This window comes from Plasmodium relictum, assembly GCF_900005765.1.
Source record: "Plasmodium relictum strain SGS1 genome assembly, chromosome: 12".
NCBI classification, from domain to species: Eukaryota; Apicomplexa; class Aconoidasida; order Haemosporida; family Plasmodiidae; genus Plasmodium; species Plasmodium relictum.
The window spans coordinates 1,471,268-1,493,359 of record NC_041690.1 but is presented as its reverse complement, the minus strand read 5'-3'; the positions used below and the strand labels follow the sequence as shown (position 1 = coordinate 1,493,359).

At 16.8% G+C, this 22,092-nt stretch overlaps 9 protein-coding genes across 9 annotated transcripts; 2 read left to right on the top strand and 7 right to left on the bottom strand.

Annotated features, from left to right (window-relative positions):
• Positions 1-657: 657 nt before the first annotated feature.
• On the bottom strand, positions 658-2,875 carry PRELSG_1239500 (conserved Plasmodium protein, unknown function; the record flags this gene model as incomplete). The annotated part of the gene is made up of 4 exons (XM_028678197.1): positions 658-736; positions 932-1,065; positions 1,254-2,413; positions 2,782-2,875. 4 exons carry the CDS (start codon positions 2,873-2,875, stop codon positions 658-660), a joined length of 1,467 nt encoding a protein of 488 aa, XP_028534511.1.
• Positions 2,876-3,535: 660 nt separating this feature from the next.
• On the bottom strand, positions 3,536-5,137 carry PRELSG_1239400 (acid cluster protein 33 homologue, putative; the record flags this gene model as incomplete). Its single annotated transcript, XM_028678196.1, has 1 exon — positions 3,536-5,137. The coding sequence occupies one exon, from the start codon at positions 5,135-5,137 to the stop codon at positions 3,536-3,538; it is 1,602 nt and encodes a 533-aa protein (XP_028534510.1).
• Positions 5,138-8,588: 3,451 nt separating this feature from the next.
• On the top strand, positions 8,589-10,001 carry PRELSG_1239300 (metalloprotease, putative; the record flags this gene model as incomplete). Its single annotated transcript, XM_028678195.1, has 1 exon — positions 8,589-10,001. One exon carries the CDS (start codon positions 8,589-8,591, stop codon positions 9,999-10,001), a length of 1,413 nt encoding a protein of 470 aa, XP_028534509.1.
• Positions 10,002-10,850: 849 nt separating this feature from the next.
• PRELSG_1239200 (vacuolar-sorting protein SNF7, putative) lies at positions 10,851-11,806 on the bottom strand (the record flags this gene model as incomplete). Its single annotated transcript, XM_028678194.1, has 3 exons — positions 10,851-11,452; positions 11,579-11,622; positions 11,802-11,806. The coding sequence occupies 3 exons, from the start codon at positions 11,804-11,806 to the stop codon at positions 10,851-10,853; spliced, it is 651 nt and encodes a 216-aa protein (XP_028534508.1).
• A 700-nt stretch (positions 11,807-12,506) lies between these two features.
• Positions 12,507-12,710, top strand: TFB5 (RNA polymerase II transcription factor B subunit 5, putative; the record flags this gene model as incomplete). The annotated part of the gene is made up of 1 exon (XM_028678193.1): positions 12,507-12,710. One exon carries the CDS (start codon positions 12,507-12,509, stop codon positions 12,708-12,710), a length of 204 nt encoding a protein of 67 aa, XP_028534507.1.
• Positions 12,711-12,991: 281 nt separating this feature from the next.
• On the bottom strand, positions 12,992-13,724 carry PRELSG_1239000 (ADP-ribosylation factor, putative; the record flags this gene model as incomplete). The annotated part of the gene is made up of 2 exons (XM_028678192.1): positions 12,992-13,129; positions 13,305-13,724. 2 exons carry the CDS (start codon positions 13,722-13,724, stop codon positions 12,992-12,994), a joined length of 558 nt encoding a protein of 185 aa, XP_028534506.1.
• Positions 13,725-14,609: 885 nt separating this feature from the next.
• RPA3 (replication factor A protein 3, putative) lies at positions 14,610-15,346 on the bottom strand (the record flags this gene model as incomplete). The annotated part of the gene is made up of 5 exons (XM_028678191.1): positions 14,610-14,674; positions 14,778-14,838; positions 14,969-15,045; positions 15,134-15,240; positions 15,327-15,346. 5 exons carry the CDS (start codon positions 15,344-15,346, stop codon positions 14,610-14,612), a joined length of 330 nt encoding a protein of 109 aa, XP_028534505.1.
• An 867-nt stretch (positions 15,347-16,213) lies between these two features.
• On the bottom strand, positions 16,214-19,048 carry PRELSG_1238800 (GTP-binding protein, putative; the record flags this gene model as incomplete). Its single annotated transcript, XM_028678190.1, has 1 exon — positions 16,214-19,048. The coding sequence occupies one exon, from the start codon at positions 19,046-19,048 to the stop codon at positions 16,214-16,216; it is 2,835 nt and encodes a 944-aa protein (XP_028534504.1).
• Positions 19,049-19,975: 927 nt separating this feature from the next.
• On the bottom strand, positions 19,976-21,432 carry PRELSG_1238700 (tRNA binding protein, putative; the record flags this gene model as incomplete). The annotated part of the gene is made up of 2 exons (XM_028678188.1): positions 19,976-21,028; positions 21,304-21,432. 2 exons carry the CDS (start codon positions 21,430-21,432, stop codon positions 19,976-19,978), a joined length of 1,182 nt encoding a protein of 393 aa, XP_028534503.1.
• Positions 21,433-22,092: the final 660 nt, after the last annotated feature.

Below are 22,092 nucleotides of genomic sequence, written 5' to 3'. Positions count from 1 at the left end.
TTATAATAAAAGTGATTTATTAAAAATTATAATTTATAAATAAAATGTAAAAAAAAAAAAAAATTTGATTGATTTAAATGTATATATATATGTAAAACAAAAATTATTTTAAATACAATATATGTACAATTCGAGATATATATCAACATTAAGAAAATTAAAGGATTTTTAAATATATTATTACTGCTTTATTTTATTTTTTTTAAATTTTTATAATTCTACAAAAATAATAAAATAAGATAAGGTATAGAAACATGATAAAAAATACTAATGTTGTTCATATGTAGTTTATTGTCTTATAAGTATTTTTATCTTTTAATTTATCGCCAAAAAAATTGATATAATAAACAAAAGAATAAAATAAAAAAAAGAAATTAAATAGAACTTATTATGCTAATGTAAGACAAAAAAATAAAAAAGTATAATAATATACTAAAAATTTAAATTCTGAGGAAAAAATATAAAAAAAAAAGTCTATGAAAAACATATCCTTTATTATATATATATAATTTAGTATATATAAATTTAAGTAAATAATTAAAAACTATAAAATAAAAAATTTTAAAAATTTCAACCGATAATGTTAAAAAAAATAATTTTATTTTTCCTAATTTTATACATATTAAGTAGTTATATATTAGGAATTTTTTCCAATTTTTAAAAAATTTTAACTCTTTCATTTTCCTTTTTATTGTCTTCTTCTATTTTTTTTGTTTTAGAATAACTTTCGGCTTCTCTATAAAATAAAAAAAAAAAATAAATAAATATATATATTATATAATTTCTTATGAATATTTGATGATATTTCATTATGTTAATAATTTTCTTCACTAATTAAATATATTTCTTCATTATATTATTAATATAATATATAATTAATATGTAACTATAATATTATTATTGTTGTTATATTTTAATAGACAAAGTTTACTTTATAAAACTCATAATTCTATTAACAAATATATTATTTCCAATATTTTGTTTTATAAAGGTTTGCTCATTTGGGAAAGATTCATTCTTTTGTAATTCAATGAAAATTAAAAAAAATTTTGTCATTTCATAAGACTAAATAAAAAAAAAAAAAAATGAAAATAATGATAATTATAATAATAAAAAATAAGATGAAGAAGAATTAGAATTTTTTATAAGCATTACTGCAGAAATATAGCAGATAAATAACATATATATTATTTAATCATAATGTTCACATATATATATATATATTTAAATATTTCTTTTAAAAATTATATTACATTTCTGAAACAACACAACATATTTAGAATACATTTAAGTCGAATAAAACATTTGCTTTTTAAAGAACTATTTATTTCTGAAGCACTGAATAATTTACTTTTTAAGATATCTATATTTTTATTACTTTTATATGTAGAGTATATACTTTTACTTATATTTATATATTCTTTTGATAATATTAAATCGTTAATTTGTAATTTTTCTAATAGTAATAAAATGATATTATTAAAATAACTATATGCAATATTAATTTTTTTAGGTATTTCTATTTGATATGCTAATATCCAATATAAACGAAAATATCTTTTTGCTAAAGAAATGCCTACTAAATTTTCTAATATTTTTATTATATTATATTGAAAAAATTTATTTTTTGATTTATTTTTTTTCCCTTTTTTTTTTCCTTTCCTTCTTTTTTTATTTTTAAATAAAAAAGATTTATTTTGATTATTATCATTAGTTTCTAAAACGCTTTCTCTTTTTATAAAATATTTATAAAGTCGAAAATTGGTTTTAATATATTTTAATATTCTTGATATGCTTATTCTTCTTTTTTTGTGTAATTTACTTATGTTTATATCTCTTCTTTCGTATATATTTAATATATATTTCCACATGTTTTTTATATTCTCTATTTGCCTTTTAACTGATATTTTATGTATGTTTGTAAGTTTTGCCAAATCATTGGTATATTTTGTTATATTATTAATATTTTTATATTTAACAATTTCTTTTTCTAAATTCATATCAATATTATAATATATTTTTATTAATTTTAGAATCTTATTTTTATTAATAGGAATATAAAAATGAGAAAATCGTAAATCTAAATTCATTAAGTGATAAGACAATATATTAAATATATAAAACTGTTGTTTTATATATAAGCACAAAAAATATTGAAAAAAAATATTATTAGTGCTATAATCATTTCCCTTATTTTCTGTATTAAAAAAATTCACTATTCTACTTTTTACAAAAAAAACATTATCTTTTGCTTTCTCTATATATAATTTATCCTTTTCATTATTTTTCAACTCATTTTTTATATCACTTTTTATATTATTAAACATTTCTGCATTGCTTTTATTTTCCTCATTTTTTTTCTTTATTAAATTAGAATAAAAACTATTTTGAAGTAAATATAACACCTCTTTTTCTGCAAATAAGAAGAAAAACAAAAAGGAAAAAGTTGTTACTCAATATATTAAAATTGAACATTCTTATGTTATAAAAATTTCTCATCCACAAAAAAAAAAAATTGTAACAGTTTATTCTATAGAATATTCATTATCTTTTTTTTCACTTTAATTCTAATACATTACAAAATTGTTACATTTGAATTGTATTACACTTTTATGTTATATATATATATATATATATATGTATTCTCCCCATTTATTAATTTTTTTTATTTTTTATTGTATTATATTTTTTTTTTTTTTTTTTGTTATGTTTTACTTAAAAGATAAACTCATATAAAGAACTAATAACATTTTTATAAGAATTTTAAAATAATTTTATTACCATTATATCCTCTTAACCACAGGTCAAAAATAGCAAAATTTATTTCTGTAATGTTAGGAGAAAATAGTGGTATTTCAAAATCAGTAATATCCATCTTTTCTTTTTAATTCCTTAGTTACACACCATAATTTTTAATAAATAAGTTATCATTTTATTATTTATTTTAATATTTGTCTATATATCTAAAGGTAATAAAACATGTTTTAATAATTTTATTTTAAATTTTTCGTCTAAAACTTATAAATAATCTAATTAATAAAAAAAAAAATTTAATAAATGTAAAAAAAGTATCTCTGTGTAAATCAAAAAAAAACTAAAAGTATAAAACATGCAGAAATTTTACTTGTTCTTTGATGTTTATTAAAAAAAATATATAAATATATATAATATATTAAATCGGATTAAAAGAAAATTTTTTTTATTGGTCTAAATAGTAATAGAGTTTTCAAATCTTTGAAAAAAAAAGGAAATTAATATGTAAAATTAAAAAAAAAAAAACCAAAAAAAAAAAAAAAAAAACAGAAACAAAAAAAAAAAAAAACAAATAAAAACTACAGAAAATATTAAAAAAAAAAAATGAAACATATGTATAAACAAATAAAAAAAATAATATTCATTAATTTTTTTTCTTTTATTACTTTCATTATATATATTTCAAACAAAAAATATAGAAAATAAAAATTTAATGTTTTCATAATAATGTATATATATATATATATATATATATATATATATATATATATATATATATATATCAAAAATGGCAGAAAATATCATTTTGATTGATATTAGTATGGTTATATCCTGCATCATTTTGATTAAAATTATCTTGATAATTTATTGATTCTTTATTATAACTCTCCTCTGAAATATTAATATTTTTATCAGTTTTATTAAAGTTTTCATTACTAGTATTAATGTAAGTATATTCATCGTTAATATTATTATAATTACATGTATCATTAGTTTTATTTCTGTAATTATCGTTATTATCTATGTAATTACAATCATTATGATTTATGCTAAAGGCATTAGAATTATTCGAAAAGCTATAATTATCATTTATATAATTATTTATAGTTGAGTGATTTCCATTTTGTTCTTCATAAGAGTTTTGTTTAATATAATAATTGCTAGTATTGTTTTTACAAAATGTAGAATTTTCTTCATCATCATAATTATCCTTATTTTTCCTATTATTACTATTATCTTCATTAATGGTATAATTCCCATTTTTAAATAAATGAGAATCATATTTTTGATAATTATTATTAATATTGTTATTTATTATTTGATATTTACTTGTTTCTGTTATATATTTTTCCTTATAAGTATGTATATCTACATTATTATGAGAATTACTGTAACCACTGTTATAGTTATTTTCATTTGTTCTATAATGAAGTGCAGTATACTTTTTTTTTTCCGAAATCTGTTCATTATCATCTTCATTTTTTTGTTGATGGATATAACTCATATTACTAATTTGTTCTTTGACGAAACTCGCATTGCAATTGTTTCTTAAATGAACTAAAATGTACATGTTCACTTCTTCATATCTACTTAAATAAGGAAAATCACCACCCGATTTCATGATTGCATGTTTGGCGAAAGGATATGCTTTTTTCATATCTTCGTTTAAACTATCTGAATACATATTATTTAGTGTTTGTAAAATTGTTATGCATTTATCATTAACGTAAATTCTATCAATGATATCTGATGACAACTGTAAGCTAATTCTTCCTCCTAAATCTGAAGCAGAAATTAAATCAATTTCATTACTCATAAATTCTAAAGAATTTTTTTCTTTTAAATCTATATTTACATAGTTGATATATATATAATTTTCTAATATTATTTTTTTTAACAAAACATGTGGTAAAAAACTATATAGTTTTCCATATATGTTTCTTAATGAAGCAATAGCTGCAAAATCATCTGTTTTTCTATAAGAGTTACATAAAATTAAGGATTGAATTTTTGATGGATATAATTTTGCATATAGTTGAATCAAATAACCACCCAAATCGCTAGCAAAAAAATGAGCTTTTTTAATATTTAAATATTCTAGAATATTACACATATTTTTTATCCAATCTTTTAAATAATTATAGCAAGGATATTGAAAAGAAATCACTCTAAAACCCAAATTAGATAACTTATCTAATTGATAAAAATAACATCCAGCTGTTCCACATATTCCGTGTAAAAATACAATTATATTGTCATTCCTACTATTAATATCATAATAACACCAAACTAAATCGCTTTTAGGCATAGACAACTTTTTTAAAGGATGTTTTGAACAAAAATTCTTATAAGCTTCATGCATAGACAATTCTTCTGATTCCATTTTTAATTGTTGTAAATCTTCAAAAATAATAAAAAAAAAATTAATAATAAAATAAGTAAAAGACAAACAAACAAGAAGCAAAAGCAACAGCAAAAAAAAAAAAAAAAAAGTAAAATAAAGTCAAATATTAAAAATATGTAATAAAAAATATAGTAAAAAAAAAGTAATTAATTCATGTGCTAAATACAAACTATCTTAACAAATTTATATGTATATATATATATATATATACATAATTTATTACCATAAAAATTTAATTAAATTTTCATATTTGTTTATTGTACTAAAATAAAAGATTAATTTATTCTTTAAAATATATAAAGTATAAATAATCAAAATAAAATGTACAATTATAATTCTTTAGTTCTATAAAGAAAGAAAATATATATATATGTTTATATTACATTTTAAGTGGTAAAAAAAAAAAAAAATGGACAAATTATTATTAAATCTTAAATAAAAAAAAATTATATATTTATGATTTTCTTAGTATTAAAAAAAATAAATAAATAAATTAATAAAAATAAAATTTATAATTATTATATTCATTACTAAAAAAAAAAAAAAAAAGTAAAAATAAAACTGACAACTATAATAATCTACACTAGTTTAAAAAAAAAAAAAAACTATATATAAGTATATATATGCATATATATGTGAATTGTATTATTCATTAACACTTTTTTCTTTTTATGAAAATTATTTTTTAAAATATTTAAGGAAATACTCAAATTACATATATAAAAGAAAAAAAAAATGGGGAATAATTGCTACTTATGTGCATGAATTTTTTTTTTTTGAATTTTTATTATTTCTTTATGCATACCTAAAATATGATATTTGTTAAATTCTTTATATATTTTCAAATTATTTATTCTCACTTTAAAATATAAATATATTATATATCTTTTTTTTTTTTTTTTTAATCTTATTTTACATTTTCTTTCTATTGTTTAAATAAAAAGGTAAAACAAAGTAAAGAATAAAGCAAATAATGATAATAAATTAAATAACAATGAGAATCCATAAAATTACTATTATATGCTTTTGAAAATAAATGTATTAAATATTTTAAAATTATATTTTTAAGATATTGTAACAGAATAGTTTAAAATGTAAATATAGATTAAAAATATAAAATCCCTTAAAATTAGTTTATTACATGATTAAAATCTTTATTATTAAAAAGAAAAATATAAAAAAAAAAAATTCTATTAAAAATATATTTTTACATACCTTATATTTACATATTATCTTGCTTATTCGTTTTTTTTAAGAAATTTAATGTATTAAAGAATATGCATAAAATATTTATAATACTCAGGAAAATGTAGTTGCTTATATTTTGCTTATAATTTTTTTTTTTTTTTTTTTTTATGCTTATAAATTATAAGACGTCTTAATCAAATTAGTATAAATATAAAACTAGCTTTAAAAATATTTTCTTTATTTTTGTTTTTAATTTTACATTCTAATTGAATATATAAATTTAAAATCAATTATGAAAAAATCCTCTAATTTTTTTAACATAAATTTTTTGCTCACAACATACCTTATATATAATACATTATTTAAAATTGTATAAAGTATATATCTTGCATTTAACAGATTGCTTTTCATGAGTTTTTTTTATTTCTTATTAAAATATTAAAAAAATAATAAACATGCATATTATTAATATAATCTTACAGATAAGATTTATTTAGTTCAAAAAAATAATTTTTTTTTTTTTAATATTATCAAATTTTTCATTAAAATTTTTGAACTTTTTCTCTTTTTTGATTTCTCATATATTTAATATCAATTAACAAATGTCTATATATGTAAATATATATCTTTTTTTTTTTTCTAAATGAAGTTTTACTTTTCCTTTTATTTTTAGTTATTCTTTAAAAAGAACTTCACTTTATATGAAATGTGGGAAATTTTAATTAATGATATTTTAAAAAATTACTTAAAGAACTTAAAAATTACAAATAGAATAATTTTTTTAATGCAAAAATCCATATTTATAAAGAATGAAATAAAATAATTTAAAATTAAAAAATATCTATAAAGGAAAAAAATTATCATTTTAAAATAAAAAACTAATTATATTTGAATTTTAAATGATATATATTTTTTTGATATAAACAAATATAATTTATCTTTATATATTTACATTTAAGTGTGCAACTTAATTTCTTTGTGTGTAAGAAGATAAAAAATAAATATATAGAATAAAATATAAATTATTTCCATAATTTATGTCTAAAAATTATAAAAGTGCATAAAAGATATAGAATAAAACGAAATTACTAAAAATATATTTTTAGAATAATATATACAAATATAATAAAGAATATATATATACATTATACAGTTTTCTTTAAACAACTTAGAACTAAACATATGTTCCTTATTAAAAGAAATTGAAAAATAAGCAAAAATTCAAAAATAAAAAATACATTGACATTTCTTGTTTTATTATAAATTTTAAAAATTTAATATTGTCATTTTATTTTTAAAAATAAAAAAATTTATTGAAAACCTTTAAAAATTAATAAAATTAGCTATAATAAAATAATAGAATAGGAACATTTTATTTTTATTTTTTTTCTCCAAATATTTGTTTTCACATGTGCATCTGAACTTTTTAATAATCTTTTTTATGTCTTATTTTTAAATTGGTATTTTCATTTTCTTTTTTAAATATATTTTACTATAAAAATTCATATAAAAATAAAAAATAATAAAATTGTAGATACGAAAATATGTTTTTTTATTTTGTGAATTAATAATACTCTGTATATTTTTGTCAAGATTGTCTTTACATTAAATGTAAAAAAAAAAAAAATATAAGTTTTAAGAGTATATACTGATTCTTTTTCTTTAATATTATCTATAAGAAGTTTCTAAAAAAAGATGTTAATATCTTAAAATATATAAAAATAATATGTAATAATTCATACACTTAAATGAATTTTTTTATTTTTATTGCTTTAAAAAAAAGAAAAGAATAATCCTTAATTTAAAAACTAAATGTAGAATATTGTTTTATGTTGCAAAATATGATGAATAGAATTAATATTTCTAGGAAAAAAAAAATTACTGAATTATTTGTTTAAATAATTAATATAAAAAAATAATATATTTTTTTTTTGTTTATCTTTTTTGTTCAAAAATTTTCTTTTTCTTTTTTTATTATATATTATATTTTATTTAATACATTATTTTTTTTAAATTTTTTATATCTGAATATTTGTCACTTTTTTTTTTAATAATTATATATATACAATTTATTTATTTATTTTTTTTAAATATATTACTGATTTGTATTTTAATGCAAAAAATGATGGTGAAATAGTGTATTTAATATCAAAAATAAATATAAGTAATCTAGAAAAAATTATTGTTAAAAGAGAAAAAAAAAAATTTTCATTTTTTTTTTTTCTCATATATTTTAAACATAATGGAGGAATTATGCAAAAAATTAGAAAACTTAAAGGAAAATTTAAACATTTTTTGTAAGAAAATTAATGAATTTTATTTAAAAAAAGATAAAGGAAACTTTTTTTCAACTAATAAAGAAGATGACAATTTTAATGATATGCTATTTTTAATACAATATTCACTGAAATATAAAAATAAATGTAGATGGCCTGAATACAATGATTTATTTGTAATAAATTATAACATAAATGATAATTTTAAAACTGTTGCACAAAAAAATAAAGAATTTTTTAAAAATTATAAAAGTTTTGTATTAAATAAGGAAATAAATATTGGGAAGAATAATATAAATGAAGATATGAATAACAAAGTGAGTAATACAAAAGAAAATGTATCACATGAAACGAAAAAAAATAGTAATTATGACAATAAAAATGAAATGAATAATTATAATAACTTAAGTAGAAGCAACAACAACAACAACAACAATAATAATAATAATAATAATAATAATAATAATAATAGTAATAGTAATAGTAATATAAACGAAAATATAAAAGAAGAGAATAAGGGAAAAGATGAAGAATTGAACAATTGTAAAAAAAAAGAAAAAAAAATTAATACATATTTTAATGATGATATAAGTTTATTTAACAAAATAAAACTACAACTTCTTATGTATTTTGTACTAAATAATTACAGAGTCAAAATATTAGTTGATTCTTTATCGGCACTAAATCGTCCAATCAATGTTATATATATAAATTGTCCAAACAATAAGGAACCAAAGAAAACATTTTTTGAAAAAATTAGTAATTTTTTTACTCCTCACTATAAGGTTAATGATGTATTTATTAATAATAAAGATAATTATCAAAAATATATAAAGGAAAAATGTTCTTGCTCAGAGTTATCATTTAGTTCTAGTAACATTAATAATATACAAAAAAAAAAAAAAAAATCCAATTATATAGGTGGTTATAATCCTATAAATAACACTATATGGCTTTGCTCAAATAATATCACTAATTTTTATAGATTAAAATATATATTAACTCATGAACTTATTCACGCCTTTGATTTTGCTAGAGCAAATATAGACATGTATAACTGCCATCATATAGCTTGTTCGGAAATAAGAGCTTATAATATGAGTAATCAATGTAGTTATTTTAATAGTAAATATTTTTCAGGTGATCATGATGTTTTTAATTATTTAAAAAGTGATAATATTGCCAATACTTCAAAAAATAGATGTTTATACAATAATGTTTACTCCTCACTATACCAATATAAACCTTGTAATCAAAATACTCATAAATTTATAAACGATGTTTTTGAAAAATGTATACAGGATTATTGGCCTTTTATGTGTGCACCTGAAAATGATAGTAAATATAAACCATCGAAAATTTTTAAAAAAGATTACTAAAAATTAAAAAAAGAAAAAAAAAGAAAAAGGAAAAAATCATTAGAAGATCATTAACATAATAAAATATTTTTTTTTTTAATTTTTACATATATTTTTTATCTTCTAAATAAATAAAATTAACAAATATTTTATGTAATTCTATTAATATATTTTTAATTTTTTTTATATTTTATTTTATATTTTTTTTGTTTATGTAAATAAACGTTTTTTTAAATTATAACTTAACAAATGAAAAAAAAAATTTTTTTTTTGTCTAATTTTTTGAATTATCTTACTGTAAAAATATTACATATATATTTTTCAACAAAAAAATTACAAACAACATATATATATATAATATTCATATTTATTATAAATGTACAAATAATTTATTAAAAAAATAAAATTTAAAAAAGTAAATGACAAACATATTTTAAGTATATACCCATTAAATAGACTCAAATATTTACAGAAAAAAGGAAATAAAAATAAATAAGTTATATAAATAAAAATATGATATATAAAAAATTTATTAAATAAAAAAAATTACACATATTGGTAAATATATATATATATATATATATTTTAGGTGTATTACACAATTATATAAATACTTTATTTAAAATAAAATTAAAAAATTATCCTATATTAAATATTGTAAAAAAAAAAAGAGAAAAAAAAAACATATTTATTTCATTACAATGATATAAATAATTTATGCAAAAAAAGATGAGAATACAATTTTATATAAGCATCATATATACATTTCAAAGGTATATGTAATTTATAGATTTAATAAACACCACAATAATAAAAAAAAAATGATTAATTGTTTTTTTTTATTTAACTTTCTTTTTGTGTATAATACTTCTAGCTAAGTTTTTCTTCATTTTTAATAGTTGAATCATTTTGTTCAGTAACAGAAGCTTCATCTAACTCAGTTTTTTCTTTTTCTAAATAATTAGTTATATTTTCACCTTCTAAATTTTCATCTAATATACTGTCTTCTATTAAAGAAAGTTCAGCATCAATTTCATTTTCATCCAAATCTAATGGTATCTCGTAGGATGAAGATAAAATTTCTCCAATTTCTTTTGCTTCTTCCATATAATCATAAATATCATCTTGTAATTTTTCTATTTTACTAATATTAACTTTTTTTATATTTTTTTTTAATACTTTGCTAGTATTTTTTAAAGCTTTACATGTATCAATCGACATTTGAACATTGTCATTTGCGAATTTTATTTGATCTATATTAAATTGAATTCCGAGTGTGTTTTCTTTATTATTTTCATATACTTTTTTCTTTTTTATTAAATTTGCAGCTTTATTTCTTAAATTATTAATTGTATATTTATTAACAGGGTTTTTTTTCTTCTCCTCTTCAATTTTTTGTTTAATTATTTGTAGTTCTTTGTTATATTTCTCAATATTTTCATCAATGCTTTTTACATTTTTTTCTAAGTTACCTGAAAAATACCAAAATAGAAACATATTTATACATTTATGCAATTTGTACTTTAAAAAAAAAAATCCTGTAATAAGGATTTATTATAATGAATTATGGGAATTTTTTTAAAATTATAAAATATTACCATAAGCTTCATCTAATGTTGGACCTTTTTTGGACTTAAAAAATCTTAAAAAGATAGAAAATTAACATGTAAAAATAAAAATAAAAGTTTACTATGTATGAAAACAAATGATACATTCTATATATGTTAATTTATTATAATTTTAAAGGTATAATATATATTATTATAAATTTATTTCATTCTATTATATTCTATTCTATTTTTTTTTTTTTTTATGCATTACCTCATATTTTCCTATGTTGTTTTTAGTATTTTTCAGAAATATAATTTATATAACAGATTATATAACTTTTATATTTCAACTAAAAATTATTTTTAATATTTATTTTATTTTTGTATTTTTTTTTTTAATTACATAAAATTGATTTATATGTATAATTATGATGCATACATTTGCATATAATATATTATGTATTCAATTTTTATATATTTTCATTGTTCACTAATTCAAAAAAATTTTTTTTTTTTTTTGGAAAAATACAAATTTGTTTTAAATATATATATATATATCATTATGAGATAAATTTTTTAATTATTTCATTCATTTATATAATTTTTTTTTTTTCTTCTAATTTCTCTTATTATATATAAATATATTTTATATAAAATTTTTAAAAATATTTTTTATTTTTCACCAAAAAATGATATAACTTTATTTTAAATGAACTCGTAAGCATTCTTTAGTTTAAAAAAAAATATATATATTTATATTTTTAATTTAAAAAGAAATAATCCGAATTGTGAATTTATTGAAAATTTTCTTTTTATTTAATAAAATATAAAAATATTTTAGGTAAATCTTCTATTTTTTTTTTATAAAATAAGGATGAAATAAACAAAAAGTATTGTGGATAAATATTTCAACTAAAGGTTACTTTAATACATTAATGAATAATACAATAAACTTATAATTTTAAAATAAAAAAAAATGGTTACAGCTATTAAAGGAGTTTTAGTTAAATGTGATGAGCCAACAATGCAAATAATTTTGCTTTTAAATGAAGGCAAAAATTTTTTAATTGAAAAAATTAGTGATACTGTTTGTTTATGTAAAGAAAGTGTATATGATTTTTTAGAAAAAGAAGTAATTAAACAATTAGAATATTCAGAAAGACATGAAACAGAAGATTAATTGAATTTTTATATTCGAAAAGCATTTGACCTTTAAATATCCAAAAAAAAGTTTCATTTTTACCGAACATTGTGCAATTTTCATATAATATATATATTTTTTTAATAATTTATTTTTACATACTTCAAGTTTATTATTTTATATATAAAGCACATACGAAAATAGAAGATTTTATTTATTTATTAAAATTTTTTTTTTTTTCTTTTTTTTTTTGAAGTAAAAACAAGAAGAAAAAAAAAAAAAATTAATATTAATTTTATTTAAAAAAAAAAGATTAATAATTAATAATTATTATTAATTCTACTGCTTATATCATCGACTAACCACATAAATGATTTTAATAACCCTTTACCTGAAAAAGCACTACATTCATTTATGCACCAATGCCTGTCTATGTTCATTTCATTTAATTTCAAAATCTATAAAGAAAAATAATATATAAATATATAATGATAATAATATATATATATATATAACTGATAATTATATAATAAAAAAATGAATAAGTTAAGATGAAAATATATATATATATATATATAAATATATGTTAGTATAATAAATATATTATATAAAAATAGAAATTTTAAAAGATACATCAACAATTTGACTGATATTTAGAGAGTTTTCAATATCAACTTTATTAGATAAAATCAATAAAGAGCAACCATATAATCTTTCTTCTTTTAAAATTTGTTTTAACTCATACGAACATAATTGTATTCTAAATAAATCACTACTATCAATAACATAAATTATCCCATCAACATTTTCATAATAATTTTTCCAGAAATGTCTAATACTTTTTTGTCCTCCTATATCCCATATATTAATAAAATGGTTATTAAAATGTAAAGTTTCAATTGTAAAACCAAAAGTAGGATTTACTTTATAAATATCTTCTCCCATTAGCCTTTTAACTATGGTAGTTTTTCCTGCATTATCTAAACCTAATATTATTATTCTGATATTTTTATGTTTTTCTTTTATTTTTTTGAGAATTTTCAGTAACACCATTTTAAAATTTTTATCTTTTATCTTTAATTTTTATTTTTATTTTTTTTCTTTTAAAGATATCTTCTAAATTTATAAATTCTATATTTTTTAACATTATCCCATGTTTATACATAAATTTTTTAACATATTATCTTATTTGCACATAAAAATTATTTTTTTTCTTTTTTTTATAAAATAAAATTATATTTTTTTAAATAAAATTTTTTTTTTCTAAATATGGAATTAACAAAAATATTATATCATTACTTTATTTTTGTCATTTCAATTTTTTTTTTTTTTATTATATATGTTTACTTGAGCTCTAAAAAAAATTTAGAAAAGGAGAAAAAAAAAAATTAGTAAAAAAATCATATACACATAATATTTCAATGAAATAGAAATAGAAAATTTTATGTTTTCAATTTAAAGATGTAAAAATTAGAGTAATGTTATTTGAAAATATATAAAAATTTCCATAAAGTTGTCTAACAAATAAATAAAAAAAAAAAAAAAGGAAGAAAATAATTCAATTATATTTTTCGTCTTTATTATGATACTACAATTTATATTAAAAAAATAATAGAATTAATTTATTTACAATATATGAAACCTTAAATTACACAAAAATACATTTTAATGATATATATATATATTTAACATTATTATTTTTTAATTTTTTTTTTTTTTGTTTCCCTTATCTTCATCCTATTTTTTTTTTTTTTATAATTTAAAGAATAACTTAAAATTTTAATTTATTATATATCACAAAATGTTTTACGTATTAAAAAAAAATATATAAAAAAAAATTAAAAAAATTAAAGAATAATCTAAAAAATTAAAAAAAAGGGTGTATTATTGAAAATCCTTAATGTGCCAAATGAAGTAAAATGATATCATTAAAAACAATTAAAAAATTTCTTCGAATTCTTGTAGAAATGTTATATTTATTAAATTATTTATTTCATTTAAATCTGTAAAAATTAATATATATATAAATATAATTAAAAATAAAAATATATTATAAAAAAAACCTATGATTTGAAATTATAATTTTTGAGGTTTTTTTTTTATAACTTAAATTATTCCCTCCATTTTGTATATAAACTATATCACTTAATGTTTCATCTTCATTAACCTATATAATAAAAAGGATATATATATATATATATATATATATATATATATATATATATATATATATATATATATATATTATAAAATTTCTTTTCCTTTTATAAAAAGAAATGTATATTTTAATTTTTAACTCTTCCTAAAACTTCAATATATTGATCTAATGAATCAACTATTTGGTTTTCATTTAAAAGGCATTTTATTTCTCCATCTGTGTGTTATATTCCATTATAAAAAAGAAAAAATACAATTTTATAAAAATAAGAAAGTATATTAAATTCACTTTTATATTTTATTACTATCGGGTGTTTGTAAAGTTAATTCATTTGCATCCCTTTTTAAAATTTTACCAACTATTCTTACATTTTTATTATGAAAATTTTTCAAATACTTTTTATTGACTCTTCTAAAATTATAATAAAAAATGTATATATAGATGAAAAAAAGTATTTTTGTTTTCTTATTTATTTTTTTTTTTCCTTATTTACTAACGGTGCTATAAATTGTTCCATTTTTTAGTAAGATAGAAATTTATAAATGAAACTTGTACTATTTATATATATTAATTTGATAAAATATATATTATATTTTGTATAATAATATATAAAAATAAATTTGACGATATTATAAAAAATCTTTAGTGGAAAGAATTAACGTAATAATAATTTTAGGAATAAAAATATTTATTAAAACATTTAAAATTTTATAAAGAATAAAAATATTTTATGAGTCATCAAAGTTTAATTCTATGAAAAATTAAAACATATACTAAATAATTTATAAAAATTTTATATATATCAAAAATTAAAATGTATATTAATTTTTTTATTTTTTCATTATTTTTTTGATATTAAATTAATACAGTATTTATACTTTAAAAAGACAAATTAAAAAAAAAAAAAAAAAAAATTAAGGTAAATTCAATGAAATAATAAACTGGCTAAAAGCTAAAATCTTTTTTTTTTTTTTTTTTTGTATATATATATATATATAAATTAGTATTAATTAATAAGACTAAAAGTAAATTCTCTTCAAATTTGTACGAAAAAAAAAATAATAATAAAGCTATATGTGAGCTTTTTTTACTTTTGTATTTCTCAATCAATATTTTTTTATATTATATTTCATAATTAAATATATCACAAATGGTAAAAAAAATAAAAGTATATATTTACGTGTTTATTTACACAAAAAAAAAAAAAAAAAAAGGTTAAATTATATATATCTATATTCATATATAATTTAAAATTTTCAATTGTTATAATTTTTATATTAAGAAACAAATTTAAGATAAAATAAAAAATAATAGTAAAATAAAAAGTGAGATATATAATTTAAAAAAGTAAAATTAATGTATACATATATATATTTAGAGAATTTCACTTTTGAACATCACGATATTTAAAAAAAGCTTCTCTATCAAATATTTTTTGCTCATCAGATAAGGTATAATTTCTTGAAATCTTTTTATATTTTTTATGATTAGGTGGTTTTGTTATCATGCTTAAGTTCTTCTTTTGCCTTAATAATTTATTTTTTTCTTTTTTATATTTTGTTTCTTGTTTTTCTGCATATCTTGTCATTACATCTGCTTTTTTAATAGTACCAGTGATTTCAGAAGAGATATTTTTATTCTTTACTTTTTTCAACCATTTATTGTATTTGCTACTTATATAGTTCCAACTGTTCTTTTTTTTATTATAAATAGTAGATTTATTATTTAATTTAAAGTAATCAGTAGCTAAATCTGTAGGTATATTTACTATTTCTTTTTCTCTTTTTTTACCAAATAACTTTAGTTTTTTAGTTCCTTTTATAATTTTATTTCTTGTTTTTAAACCTATGTATTTTTTCTTTATATTTATGTTTTTCTCATCATTTTCTATTTTATTTTCTAAGCCTTTTTCAATAGAAGAATTATTACGTTTGGGAGCATTACTGTCTTTTAAATTATTAACATTTGAAGAAGAATTACTTGTACAAGCATCTTTTTGTTTTTCCCTTTTAGATGAATTGAAATCACTTTCATAATTCAAATTTTCTAATTGTTTACTCTTAAATATTTTATAAGCTTCTGATTTATTTTTTTCGTAAATATAATATGTATTTTTATCATTTATATTAAATTCATAATTGTATAAAGAATCATTTTTTAATGATTTCTTCGGTTTTTTTAAACCACTTGCATAATCCTCAGGAGAATAAGTTTCATCTTCATCTAATAGAATATCATTTTTAATTTTAGAGTAATTTTTTTCTTGAAAACAATCACTTAATTTTTTATTTTTACTATTTTCATCAAATAATTTGTCCATTTTTACATTTTCTGAATGAATACAATTAAAATGATTATTCATATTTTTATCAAATTTAAGTAAACTACTCTGAAATAGTACACTTTCTATTGGATCCGCTTCATTTAAGGAAAAATCATTAGAATACTCAAATATTTTTTTATTATTTAATTTATCTATAATACTTTCTTCTTCTGAATTTTTTGATAAATAATTCTCATTTTTTGTTTCATAATAGCATTTATCATATTTATTTATTTTTATATTGTCAATTTTATCTTCATCTCTAATTATATTATAAATATTTTCATCCCTTAAATTATTATCAACTATATCACACTTCTTAAGATTTACTTTCTCCTTTAAATTATCTTCAGATAATGCGTTATTTACATTGTTTTTCATAATTAAATTAGCGTTATTATTATTAATATTATTAATATTAATATTATTATTATTATTATTATTATTATTATTATTATTATTATTATTATTATTATTATTTTCTTTTATCTTCATCTCTTCCTTGTATTTACTCTGTTTACAATTCATATATATTCCATTTTTAAAGCTCTTTTTATTTTCTACATAGGTTTTTCTTTTATTTTCTGAGTAATTTATAGAAAGATCTCTTTGATTATTATTATCATTGTTCGAATTATCAAAATTTTCGATAATTTTATCTATAATATCTAAATCGTTATTATTATATTCGCTATAGCAATTTTTTAAAAAGCTTTTTTGAAGTAAAGTTATTAAATACTTAATATGATGATTCATATATTTATTAAAATTAATATCTGTGTTAATTTTATCATTTAATTTCCACCTATTTAATGCTTCAAAAACAGTTTCATTACTTATTAATATGTCTTTTGAAATACTTTCTGAATTTTTTTCTTTTTTTTTGTGTTTTTCCAAAATGTTTGAAGAAAAAATTGAATTTTTATTTTGATATTCACTTTCATTTTCACAACTTTCCTTTTCTTTTAATTTTTTTAATTTTTTTTGTTCCAATAAATCATTTATCTTCATTATAATATTATTTTTAACAATAGTTTTATTTAATTGATATTTCGCAATTTCATTCCTCAATTCATTTAAATTTTGCCCTTTAAGAGAACTTAATGGAATAATTGACTTATCTTTGTTTTTAAAATTTTTTATTTCTTCATTTATAATTTGTATTTTTATAGCCAAATCTTTCGTATTTAATAAATCGCATTTGCTTAAAATTATTTGATATTTAATATTATATCTATCAAAAAAATGTAATAATTCTTTATCACTAGTTTTTAAACCAACTCTGCAATCAATTAAAACAAAAACTTTTTTTAAGTTTTTCCTGTTTTTTAAATAAAACAAAGTAAATTCATTCCATTGTAATCTTAACTCTTCTTTACTATGAGCGAAACCGTATCCTGGTAAATCAACTAGACATAACAAGCATGGTTTCCCAATTTTATAAAAATGAATCTCTTGAGTGCATCCAGGTAATTTACTAACTTTTGCTTTATTTGTTCTTCCACATAATTCATTAATTAAAGTAGATTTTCCACAATTTGATCTTCCTATAAAAGCAATTTCAGGATATTTAGGCAAAGGTAGCTCACTTACTTTAATAGCTTTTCTATATAAAGTCATTCTAGGTTTTAACTGATCTAAAAATATTGGAGCAAATTTGGGGCGCTTTTCATTTATGTATTTTTTTTGCAATTTATTTATAGGTTTTCCTAGCATTTTTTTTTTTAAATTTTCATATATGTTTATATCTAACTTCATTCTTTTTTCCCTTTGTCTTCTGCTTATATAATTATTTGTTATTTCCTCATTTATGATATTAGTATTTTTTATTTTCTCTATATTCAATTTATTACTTATACTTGAATATTTTCGAAAAAGAAAACTTATAAAATACATTCTTTTTTTTTTTAGATATTCATTAAATTTTTCTATTATATTTTTATTGAATTCTATATTTTCTTTTTCTTTCTTTTTTTTTTCTTTTTTTGTTACAATATTCATTTTATTAATATGTCTGTTACCATTTTCAACGAAATCTTTTAAACTTGGTTTAAATGTTTCTTTTTTAAAAAAAAAAAAAAAAAAAATACTTTTTTATAAAAATTTATCAGCATCAAAAAATACCCTTTTTTTATAAAGAAAAAAAACCTTCATATTTTTAAAGATCATTAAAAAAATAATTGATGAATTTACTTAAAAATTAAAAAAAAAAATTATAAAGGAAAAATAAGTCTCTTTTTTTTTTTTTTTTTTTTTTTTTATATTCCTTCAATTATTTCGTAAGAATGTACACATATATTCTATTTAAATAAATGTATCTGAAAAAGAGTCAAGTTTTCCAGAAAAATATGTTATACATTAGTTTTATTTTTTAAAAATTTTGGTTTGTATTTTTCTATTCCAAATGCTCATAAAAATTCTTAAAATTTTATCTAATATGTACTATGATGAAATAAAAAAAACATTATAAATATATATATAAATGATTTTTTTTTTTTTTTTTTAATTTGATTTATATGTTGTTTTTTTTTAAAAGGAGCAAAAAAAAAAAAAATATTTTAATGTTAATATAACGCAAATTTTTTTTCTATAAATAAATAAAGTTACTTTTATCAATTTTTTTATAATGCATATGTGTATATTCACTTATAAATTATTCTTCATTTATTTTATTTTTATTTTTACTTTTTTTTTTTTTATTTCTAGATATATTTTTTATTTAAATATATTTCAATAATTTTTCTTTTTTTTTTTTAAATGTTTCATTACTGCTATATTTTTTATACACTTTATATTATTATTTTCTTTTTCACTTAAAAGTGATTATGAAATTGTTCCTTCTAGTAAAATACATTTGATGTCTCCTTGTGATGATATCAATTTGTCATCTTTATAATGAGCTATTCCGTTTTTCAAAATTAGATGTGGTTGAATATGATAAAAAGGATTCTTTTCTTTATCAAAGCTTAATGCCTTATCAGGCAAATTATTTATATTCATATTTTCGCAGATGATTCTTTCTCCAATTTTAACACCAGAAGGAGGATAGAGTAATTCTATTTTGCCTTGAAAAGAACCACATAAAACCATTCCATGACTTTTTCTTCCTCTCAATGATTTTTCTTTTAAATTTGCTAAAACTAAAACATATTGATTAATTAAATCTTCTGCCTTTTTTACATTTCTTAATCCGCTACATATGTCTCTTACTTTTTCTTCACCTACATTTACTTTTAAACAGTATAATGTATCAGCATCAGGATGAACTTCTACTTGTTCAATATATCCCACAATAATGTTTAATCTAGATATATCATATAAACTTCTTGGTTCTTCTACATTTTTAACATTTTTATTTTTGCTTTTTGCATTTTCATTTTTGGAATTTTCTTTTTTATTTTCCTGTTTTTTTGTAGATTTCATTTTTTCGTTTGTATCTTTTATATCTTTATTATTAATAAAATTCTCTAAGCTATCTCTAACTTCTAACTTTTTTAGTGTGCTAAAACATCCTAGTAAAGTTTCTTGGATATGAAGAAACCATCTATATACATGAGAAATTTCAACTCTCTCTTTAAATGGCATTTCATCAAGAGATTTATAAATAGCACAAAAATAAAATATATCTACTATAGAGAGATTCTTATTAGAAACAATGTATGATTTCTCAGATAATAAATCATTCAGGTGTTTTATATCTAAATTCTTCACTATATATTTATCGCTAGCTACATGAAAAATAAATTCCTCATTTTCGCTTATTTTCCCTTCATCTTCATTAAACAACTCATTGAAACAATCATAAAAATCAATTAATGAATAAAGAGTACAAAAAAATCCCTTATATTTTTTATTTTTATTATCAAAACAAATATTCTATAAAAAACATAGAAATGTTAAAATGAAAAAGTGAGAAGATATAAATGTAAAAAATATACAAAAAAGAAAAAAAAAATTGTTACATAAAACATAATAATATTATTTTATCTAATTAAATTATTATATTATATAAAAAGATATTATAATATATATATATATATATATATATATATATATAGGAACTGTTTAAATGAAATATCAAGTATTCATTTTAACTTCGTATATTTTTTATTAAAACTTTCATAAAACATTTATATATAATATGTTTTTACTTCTTGGTATAATATTTCAGGAAAAGTTACTTTCTCATCATCTTTTACAATCTTCACTTTTATATAATCAAGAACTAGCTTTAATATATCTGATTTTACATCATTTTTAACTAATGTTAAAGTACACATATTTTACGACAATATAATTGAAACTTTTTTAAATAAAAAAAAATTTTATTATATATATATATATGTAAATATCTTAATTTCACTATGTTATATTTATTTTATTTAATTTTGCTTTTTAATTGTACTTATTTATATGATATATATTGAAAAAAGCCCTTATATAAATTTTTATTCTTTTTTATTTAATAGAAAAAATTGTTAAAAGTTTTTAATTATTTTTTTTCCATAAAAGGCACCATTTATTTTATTTTATTTTTTCTTTTTTTTTTTTTTTTTTTTTTGAATATCATAAATTATATTCGAAGTATCTTAAATATATTCTTCAATGTGACTTTTTTGTTGGAGTAGTGATATTTTTTATTTTAATGAATTAAAATGAAACAAACATATAAAGATGGAGTAAAAAAGATAATAAAACTTATAAACTTTGAGTATTTATTTTTATTTATCCATTTTCATAATTTTAGTCTAAAATAACATATAATTTGTCTTGTAAAAGAAAAATAAATAAGAAAGGTAAATAAAGATAAAGATATTTTTCATCATATAAAACACCTTTAAATCTCAATATTTTTATTTTTTTTTTTTTTATCTCACGTATATTTTTTGGTTAATAATACAGAATACTTCAAATTTTTTAAAAAATGCATTTATATGGTT